This window comes from Pteropus alecto, unplaced genomic scaffold (assembly GCF_000325575.1).
Source record: "Pteropus alecto unplaced genomic scaffold, ASM32557v1 scaffold39, whole genome shotgun sequence".
Taxonomy (NCBI): Eukaryota; Metazoa; Chordata; class Mammalia; order Chiroptera; family Pteropodidae; genus Pteropus; species Pteropus alecto.
Window position 1 is genome coordinate 7238882 of NW_006443568.1, and position 10095 is coordinate 7248976.

The 10095-nt window shown below is 55.1% G+C and overlaps 1 protein-coding gene across 7 annotated transcripts in view; it reads right to left on the reverse strand.

Moving 5' to 3' along the window:
- Positions 1–353: 353 nt before the first annotated feature.
- The window catches only part of PTPRU (protein tyrosine phosphatase, receptor type U), an 80031-nt gene continuing 70289 nt past the window's right edge, over positions 354–10095 (reverse strand). For 2 of the 7 annotated variants that reach the window (XM_006924322.3, XM_006924321.3), the window contains exons 24-30: positions 9535–9684; positions 7732–7905; positions 5551–5691; positions 3318–3443; positions 3029–3186; positions 1764–1899; positions 354–1516 (exon numbers count right to left, since the gene is read on the reverse strand). In XM_006924322.3, the coding sequence (XP_006924384.1) occupies positions 1454–1516; positions 1764–1899; positions 3029–3186; positions 3318–3443; positions 5551–5691; positions 7732–7905; positions 9535–9684 (948 nt within the window). In that variant the 3' untranslated portion in view covers positions 354–1453. Of the gene's footprint in view, positions 1517–1762; positions 1900–3028; positions 3240–3317; positions 3444–5550; positions 5692–7731; positions 7906–9534; positions 9685–10095 lie in introns of those variants that run through there. The other 5 variants (XM_025041297.1, XM_015598870.2, XM_015598869.2 and 2 more) reach the window with 5 other exon arrangements.

The window sequence follows — 10095 nt, forward strand, 5'->3', positions numbered from 1 at the left end:
GCCTGAGCCTCCCATGCTGCCCCCAAAGGAGCTCAACCCAGATCCAGGCCCCCAAGGCTGGGAGGCAGCTCTGTGGCCCTTGGGGGTCTCAGGAGAAAGCCCACTGCCTGAGGAACTGCTTCAGAGGCCTGGGAAGAGGCAGCAATAACCAGAGTCCCTTGGAACCACCTCTGCAAGTGGAAAGGCCCTGAGTGATGCTCTGGATCACACCCCATTTTATGGATGGAAAACCCGAGGCCGGACCAGCACCCAGGCCCTTAACTTCTAGTCCAGGGTCCTCCCACTGCACTGGGAGGCTGGGGCAGGTTGGCAGACCCCAGTCAGGCCGGTTGGAAACACACAAGGCCACTCTGTGGCATTCAGAGAGCACGTTTATTTACAAAGCGCTTTACAAACATCAGCTTATGCCTCCCCACAGCCCCCTGCGAGGTAGGTCAGTAGTCATATCTACAGTTTACAGATGGGGAAATTGAGGCACGGAATGGGGTGTGGCCTGCCCCATTTTAAAGAGACCTTCCCACCCACCCATCAAAAAATAACAAAATAAACAAAAAAGCATTGATCCTCCAACCCAAAATATATCTTCTTCTTCCAAACTCTAGAGGTTGTGGGCACCTGTGATTTAGTAGTGCCCTCCCCACAGTGGGCAGCCTGACCAGGCGCCACAGGGCCCTCAACCCCAGCGGGTATTGCTCAGCCTTGGTGTCACTGGCCCAGGCTGAGCAGGATCTGGCCAGTGTGGCCTGAAATTTATAGGCAGACGGGCCTGACGTGACATCCTTCTGCAGAGGCAGGGAAGGGGCCCTATAAACGACAGGTTAGGGATGAGCAGATCCTGGTTCAGGGAAGCTCGGAGCACACATCAGGGAAGAAGTGGGAAAGATCATGAGCAAAATATCCTGGGGGCTGCAGGGGGCAGCAGGTGGAGGAGGGGGCTGCAGTTCCCCCTGGGGAGACCCAGTCTGATGTGCCCAGTAGCAAATGAGGGCACAGCCCAGTCCCCCCAAGACCCTCAGGGGCATAGCCCAGATGGGATTCTAGATGCCAAGCCCCAACACACTCTCCACCCACACTGAGTGGAACCTTGGCCTGGTATACACCCCACCAAGGGCTGGCAGACAGTCAAGGAGCTTGGGCCTAAGGCCCCCAGAGCAGGCAGTTCTGAGCCCTGCCGCTCGGCCAGGCAGTGCCAGGACTCTGCAGGACCCGATACAAGTGGGCTGGGCTACAGCATTGCTAAGCTCCTCCTTGGGCCCCAGCCTGCCCGCGCGTGGTACACGATGAAAGGCTCCACCCGCAGTGGAAGGTGGCTCCAAGGTGGCCTACTGCCCGCTCTGGTGTTTTCCCCGTGGGGGCTGTGGCTGAGCAGCGTTGGCACAGATCTTCCTCATCAGTCCAGGATGGCGGGCCTGGCCCTGAGTACACCGTGGATGCTCCAGGCCAGGGGCCCCCGCTATCTTGACTCTAGCCCCTCCAGGTACTCCAGGGCCATATCATAGCAAAAGTGGTACTGATCCTGAGGAGAGGAAGAGAAGGAATCACGAACCTGACCCTCTCTAGTACTGGGGAAGACAGGGCAAGTACGAGATCTGGCCCACCTTTGGGGAGAAGGGGGAACGTGGGGGTAATGTTTTGGCATTACAGGACTAGAACCCAAGGCCCAATTATGGGGACCAGATAAGGGAGAGTGGGTGCTGAGGGGCCTGGCTGGAGATGGACCAGGAAGTTGGAAGTAGCTGGGCACAGGGGACATGGTCCCTCACCAGAGTCTCCACCATATTGGGTTTGTAGTTCCTAAGTGTTTTGGCAGCAAAAAAAACATCCACCAGGTTGTGGCAGCGGATCATCTCCAGGACCGTGGCGCAGGCGCAGAAGGTGCCACTGCGGCCGCCCCCGTTTCTAAGTACGAGACACAAAAGGTTTGGGACAGGGCTTGGGGGTGGGGGGCCGAACTCAAAGGGGAAGGGCAGGGCCAGGGTCTGGGAGCCCTGAGGTGAGGGGAGGGGCCGGGGAACTCAGAGGGAGGGGCCGGGAACTCAGAGGGAGGGGCCGAGGAACCCAGAGGTGAGAGGCAGGGCCAGGGAACTCAAAGGGAGGGTAAGTGGAGAGCAACAGAACAAGGTTAAGGGAGTGGAATCAGACGCTGACTGACAGCCAAAGCTGAAGCTATCTGTGCCTTCGGGAGAAACAGAGCAGCTTCCGAGGGAAAGAAGGCAAGACACACTCCGAGAGAAAGACAGGGAGAGAGATAATAACAGAGCAGGGCAGCAGGGCAACAAGCAAAACCTGGAGATCAGATGGAGAATAAACACTGAGCACGCCAGTCAGCCCCAGCAACACGAACACAGGTGCACACATATACACTCTGCGTCAAACTGCAGCCTCTCACCCAGACACCCTCCTATGCCCAGTCCCTCTCCCTCCTCTGCTCCCTGTGACTCGGGTGGAAGGTACCTCTCAGAAGATGAAGGATTGTCTAGGCCCTTGGCTCCCTTCTCCAGCAATCTCTCCCACCAGAACTGAAAGTCCCCGAGAGCCAGGCCCTGCCTGAGTCAGCTCCCTATCCCTGCATCCAGCCTGCCCAGCCCGGCACTGGGAAGGGCTGGTAAGCGCTGAAAGCATGAAAAAGTGGGGGACAAAGGAGTGACTGCACTCAGACATGCGTGAATAAACGAGTTATGAATGGGGCATGTGAACAAATGAAGGAATGAATGAATGAAGAGTTATATGTGAGCATTCATGAACAAAGACCGGAAATCCATTGGCTTAAAAAGTGTACTACCTTATCAATGGGGTAAACAATTATGACGGGACTCTAATTAAATTGGCAAAGTCAAACATCACACAGAGGGGTCCTGGGTAGTTCAGGGTTGAGTCTACACCCTGGAAACTGACTGGGTTCCTACAGGAAGGGCAGGGTCAGGCCATCTGGGAGCTCAGGGGCTTTGGTGCCAGTCTTTGGACCTTTGCCCCTGACCCCAGGGCTCCCCAGCCCCTCCTCCCGCCCCATGGCAGGACCAGCACTCACAGGCAGTGCACGACAGTGCGCCCGTCCCCGCTCTCTGCCTGCCACTTGTCCACCTCGGCCAGCAGGTGCAGGAAGGCCTTCTTGGAGTCAGGTGTGTCCCGGTACGCGGACCAGCGCAGGAACTGGAAGTGCCGCACCAGCAGGTGGCCCTCCTGCAGCTGGGGCGCGGGCAGCCAGCCAGGGGGACGTGAGTGCCAGCATTATAAGGCCCCTAGTGACCTCGAGAAGGTCATTACAGGCCACCCAAGCCGCCCCCCAGGTTCTCACCCGGGGCTCCCAGATCACTCACTCGAGAGATGTTCTGCACCCGGAAGACACGGGCCACCAAGTCTTCATCCGCAGTGCCCGACACGAACTCCACCTCCATGAGGCCGTACTGCTGCCGGCCGGGCTCCGGCCAGTACTGCAGGCACGGCTGGGGGCCGGAGAGGACAGCTGAGCAAAGCCGGCTGGGCGGCTGCTGCTCACACCCACCCTGGACCTCCACACTCGCTCTAGGGCTCCCGTGCACCGTGGCCCACCCACCCACTCCAGATACACTTCAAGGTGCCCCCCACCACTCACTCATCAGGCTGCAGCATGCACCTGCCCCAGTGTGCTCTGCACTGACACACTCAGGTCAGCTGAGACAAACTTCACAGCGGGTACACCGGTACTTACTGCCAAGCCGCTATGTAGCTACACCCAACACACTCACACACTCACACACTCACCTCCGTGATCTCTTCTTCTCCCAGGGACAGATCACCCCACCCATCTCAGCACCCCCGACCCCTGGTCTCTCTCACTACTTCTGCCCTCCAATATCAGCTCACAGAGGTGGGGTGTCCCTGATGCTGTGACACAGCTCAACACCTGCCCTCCCGCAGCTGGACCACTCCATGGAGTCAGGATCCTAAATGTACCCCCTCCAGGCCATAGAGGAGGAGCAGCCCCCACACACATACATGCACAGTTCCTCTGGGCTAGTTGGTCCCAGGCCCCAGCTTCTAGTCTCAGCTCTTCATTTCTCTGGGCCCCCGTTTCTCCAACTATGAAATGGCCCCCAAACTCCTCCCAGACAACGCCACGCTCCACCTACTCCCCTCTCTGACCACACCCAAGGAGAGGCCACTACCTTCCTCTTTCTGCCTGGGATCCTGGCAACTCCATGCACTCAGGCTGCTTCCTCTCCATGATCACTCGTCCCCATCTCTTCACCTGGTTAACTCTACCCTTCCTACACATCTCAGCTCAGATATTACCTTCTCCAGGAAGCCATCCCTGATACATTAGCCCTCAGGCTCCTGTGTCCCTATGCCAGTTTCATGCTAATCCTTTCCCTCTGCTGTCACTGTTGTGTTTTGTGCCTGGACAGTGAGATCTGGGAGGGGCTGTGTGTTCTCCCTGTGTGTTCTCCCACTGCCCATTACGGGAAGTGGCCTGTAGTAAAAGATGGCTGAATGAATGAGCAAATGAGTGACCCATGAATGAGATCTGTGTGAGCCTCCCTCTGGGTCCCTCCCCTCCATCTGAACAAGGGCAAGTCCTTGCCACATGGGATTCTCTCTAGATCCCTGCCAAGAAGTTAGAGCCCATTGCCTTGCAGTCCTAGGTTATTTATACCGAGTGTCTGACTCATAAAGAGCCCAGGTAACAAGTCTTCACTAGACAGTCATTAAAAGGTTGTCATACTCATTCTATAGAAAATCCTCCCAACCTCCTCAGACGGGGAACTGGGAATGGAGGGGACTCAGATCTAGAGGATATGGTCATTGCAGGGCTGAAAGGCTGAGCATCTGCACCTTCCAGGAGCTCCAGCTTTGGGAGCCCCAAAAAGAAACAGAGCAGACCTTCTAGCTGAAGTCACTGAACCAGTGTCTAGACCAGTCTCAGAAGTGACTGTCACCCTCATCGCCTTCATCCTTGCCATATAGTTTGTGCCAATGTGCTAGACACAGCACAGTGCTAAGCATCCTACGTACGTCTGACATGATCCTGACAATAACCCACAAGAGAACAGGTGCTTTGATAGTCCCGATTTCACAGAGAAGGAAACTGAGGCTCAAAGGGGTCAATTAACTTATCCTAGATCAAACAATCAGGAAGTAAGGAGGCTGGAACTATACTCTGCCTCGAAAGCCCCCATAATGGGGAGTTTAGTTGAGCAATTGAAAAAGCAGAGGCTCTGGAAGGAGGCAGCCCAGAGTAGGGGAACAGCTCTGCCACTTCCCAGCTGTGACCTTGGAGAAGGTGCGTCACCTCTCTGGGTCTTAATTTTCTCACCTGAACCTCTAAGTACAAAGCGGAGCCCCTGGCATACAGCAAGTACTCAATAAAGAGCAGCTATTTTTCTCCAATCCGACAACCTCATTTTATAGACGAGGAAACCGAGGCTCTGGGAGGGAGCATGATCCATCTAAGGTCACTCGACAAAGAGGTGGCAGAGCTGGGAACCAAACCCTGACTTTCAGGATGTGCCCTTGATCACACAGAGGCCCTGGGCAGCAGGCAGCCCGACCATCGGCCGGCAGGGCCCTCACCCAGGCAGAGTTGGACTGGTGCAGCTGGTTGAGCATGACGATGGAGGTGCACCCGTAGTCGTAGACCAGCCGCCAGAAGTCAGGTGTGGTGCTCTGCAGCGGGTGCAGCGTCACGATGAAGGCTGCGCTCCGTGTGTAGCTCTGCGGTGGAGTCAGGATTCAGTGGAGCCCCGACATGGCCCAAGTCTCTGCCGTAGGAGCGGCTGCCTCTGGCGGCCCATGTCAGAGGTTGGCCAGTACAGAGGCCTGAGTTGATAAGGTGAGCCCCCAGGACTCTAGGGCCCAAGCCCATGGCTCCCGGGAACTAAACAGCGAAAGATTCTCAAATGTATGGCAATGGGAGCTGAGGCCTGGTAGGCAGAGGCTGGCCAAGCTTGCTCCCTGCCTTTGCATCCACTATTCCTATAGCCGAGAATGAATTTCCCAAGTGTTGACCTAGCTTTCTCCCTCACTTCTGTCTGGTCTTTGCTTAAATGTCACCTCCTCAAAGAGGCTCTCTTTACCTCCTCATCAAAAATAGCCACACTCACAGGTCCCCAAAATCCATAGTAAATACTTCTGCCTGGTTCTTTGTTGTAGAAATTTCCAGCATCTGACATTCCTTTGTATATTTGTTTAATGACTGTCTTAACCCCTTCCCTAAATGCAAGGTTCAAAAAGGAGAGATCTCAAGATGTGGCCTGTCCCCAGCGGCCCATTCCCACTCGGGGCCAGGGATCTCAACGTGACCCTCCCCAGCTCAGAGATCATCAGGAGCCTCTGACAGCCTCCTGTCCAGCCCCACAGTGTGCAGATGGGCACACTGAGGCCACAAGTGGGCTGGGAGGGAGGTCACAGATTCCTAAGTTTCCATGGAAAACTCTCCTGCATCCATGCCACTTCTCCAGGACCCTGGGACCCTGGCCCCCCTGAGCACACCTACACTCACACATTCCACCAGAATGAGTGACAGTGACTGGGGGGCCCCTCTCCCACCGCTCCCTTCAGTGGCTGAGACGGCTTGTCCCCTTGCCTTCAGCTCATGCCAGGAAGCCCCTGGGAAGCAAACATAGTGGCTTTCTCTCCATAGAGAAACCCCACTGTCCCCTGCACTGTCTTGCAAAGGTGCTCTGGCCAAGAACCAGACCAAGAAAGGCACATCTCCCTCATACCTGCTGAGAGGGAACCTCTTTCTCCATGTCTCTCATCTCCACGTGGAGACGTCCAGTGGTTGACACACCTGGCATTGACCGACCTTCATGCGCTCCTCCCATGGAGAGTTTGGGACAAGGACTGCACATGCTCGGCCCCTTCCTCTCTTTTTCCAGGCCAGCCTGTCCTCAGAAAGTGTGCATTCAACTGCTCCTGCCTCTGCCACACATTAAGGCCTGTTCCTGATGGGGAGGGGATGGCCTGTACAGTCGTATATGGGACAAGCCTGCCTAAGGAGCGAAGGAGTAGCCAGTCCACTGAGCCACGTATCGGAACTCACATTCTGCAGTTTTATCAGTTTTCTTTAAAAGGTAACATTTCGATCTCCAGCTTGTCTGTCTTCTGCACCCATCTCTCAACTGGTGCCAATTTGGGAAAGGAATGGGGTGACTCTTCCTCACTCAGATGGCAGCATCTTGGGAGTTATTCTTTGGGCCCTAAAGCCCCTGCTCTGCTTTCAACACCCAGGGAAGGAGGTGGAGCCCCCTGAGCTGGGAGCAGGAGAACGGACTTCTAAATGGCTCCTGAGCTCTCAGACCATGGCCAAGGTGGAACCAGGGAATGAGTCACTATTCCACGCCATGTCCTAGAGCAGGCTCCAGCTCAATCACTCTAAGATGAGCTCCCCTCACTCCAGACATCTGGTCTCAAGTCCCAACCCCAAACCTTCCCACCCTTCCCAGCCCAAACTCCCAAACCACTCCTCTTGCCGTAGGCTCTGCTGGGCCCAATGCTGGTGACAGCCCTCTACCTGCGCTCTACCACCCAGACCCCTACTCAGGCCCAGAGTAATACCTGAGGAGGAATACTGGCTTTGATGCCCTGAATAGAAGTTCTCTGGGGACAGGAAGTCACCCCATGGGCCTGGTCCCCAGAAAGAGCAGAGGGTCCCCCGACCGGAGCCCTCAGCCGTGTTCCCTAGCTCCTGGACCTCCCCAGATGCTGCCGAGTCGGGGAGTCCCAGAGCCCAGCCCACGCCCAAGCCCTCACATCAGTCAGGGCCGCGTTGATGTAGTTGTTGGGGTCCCCATCAGTGGAGATGAGGAAGGGCAGGCAGCGGTCGGGCGGCAGGACGTCCATGCTGCGGTTCTTGTCCCGGTTCCGGGGAAGCAGGGCGATGCTGCACTCCTCCACGTCCAGCGGCGGCGTGACCGAGTTCAGCGTCTACAAGGGGCAGCAGAGGAACGGGGGCCACGTCAGTGCTTTCTGGCCTCCTCACGGTCCCGGGACGGAAACCGGGCCGGGTTACTAACCCTGTTAACGGATGGAGAAATCGAAGTCCAGAGAGGGGTAGAGAGAGCAGGGAGCCAGGGTCCCTGTCTCCAGGCCACGCAGCGCCTGGACAGGGCTGTGGAGACTGAAATCTGCCTCCTGGCCACACGTTTATCCTTAGACAAGCTACTGTATCTCTCAGCCTCGTTTCTCCTCAACTGTAAAATGGGATATTAATAGGCCTACCCCAAGGGACCGTTAGGAGAATGAAGTAAGGTAACGTCGAGCACCCAGCACTGAGCCTGGCACATGCGGGGCTCCACACACAGAGACGATCATTACTAGCTTATCAGAGACTTTCAAAGAGACAAGCCCTGAGACCCCATGTCTTCTACGAAGCAGACTCCAGGGACCTGGCATAAGTAGTCATTTTCCTTGGTCACAACCCTCTCTGAAGAGAACTCAAGTCTGAAACACCTGGCACTATAGCAAGCCAGGGACTCTGGACTCTTCCCCACCTTGTCTTCATGCCTCATGCATCCTGACTCACGGGGTCTGTTTCGTTCTCTTGTCCTTAGAGATCTCTAACAGGAAACCCCAGTCTCTCACGATCCCCAGAGCCCAAAAGCATTCTCCAGGAATCACAGGCAGCATTTTCTGTGACATCATTCTGTGCCAGCTCTAGAGCACCAGGCGCCCGACATGTACCACCCAGGTGAACCCTCACAGGGACCCTAGAGTGGAGAAGGCATCCGGGGTCTCTGCCTGCCTAGTAACCATACTATGGACCACTGGAAAAATACCCTTTTCCAGTCTCCTGACAGAAAAGATGGCACGAGCCCAGCACTGTTAGGGTCCAGGGTGTGATTCTGAGAATGAAGTCAAAAACAAAAGAGAGCAGAACTGAAAATAGAGAGAGACTATGTCTTGGCACCATCATTTGAGCCCCTGGATCCAGCCATTACTGAAGCTGTACCATCCTCACACTTTTCAGGTACAATAACCATTGAGCTGGATTTTGTTACTTGCAACCAAAAAAAATCCTGATGACTATAAACACTGCAAGGGCAATATCACCTATACTTCTTTTCTAGATGAGAAAAGTGAGGCTTGGAGAGGTATAGTGAGTGTCCAAGGCCACTCACAGCTCTTAATTAGGTAAGCCAGGATCCGAACCAAGGTTTATCCGACTTCAAAGCCTGGGCTCCTAACCGCTTTGATGCCTTGTCTCCTCCACTGTCTCTAAGCCCTTTCTAGTAGCCCGATTCTGTTTCGCTAGCTTGGCTCTCAACAACTCCTACAGCACTGAGGACCTCCAATACACACATACACTCACTCACTTACAAACTGTACCCACACACCTACACACACACCTACACACACACACACACACGTACACACACACGCGCACGCACACACACACACACACACACGTGCACACACTATCTAAGGTTCCCTCCTACATCCCTTGTGTGAAAAAAAAGGCAATGGGATGTACCCACACACACACACACGCGCACACACACACACACGCACACACACGCACACACACACACACACACACACACACACACGCCCCACCTGAAACTCTTCCCGCAGCTGAGAGGAATTACTCTGAGGGTCAATGCGGATCATCTCCTTATAGGTGGCCTTGAATTCGCTGACAGGGATGGTGGTCTCCCCACACAGGCAGGCCTCCAGGATTGCATCATGGATGAAGATATACTGCTCCTGGAACAGGAGGTGAGAATATAAGGAATTAGGTGGGGCCTAGAAGCTAGAGGTTTTAGGGGTGGTGGCAGGAGGAAGCAAAGTCAAGGTTGAGGCAGGGCTGCCCTGAAGTGGAGTCAAGCCACATGTTACTACAGGTTGGCCCCAACCTTACTTGAAACAACCTTCATGAGTATGTTTATCTCCTATTTCATTCTTATAACAACCCTACAGAGACTCTGACAGTGAAGGGACATTCTAGGGAGCCACATCTAGTAAAGATACAAACCCAGGTCTGTCCTGACTGCAGAACCTATGACCTTGGCCGGCTGCTATTTGACCTCACCCAGCAGAACACAGCAGAGCTAAGTTGAGAAGATCCCGAGGGGCTGGCAGGCCAAGTTCATAATGGGAAATGAACAAGAGGGAATC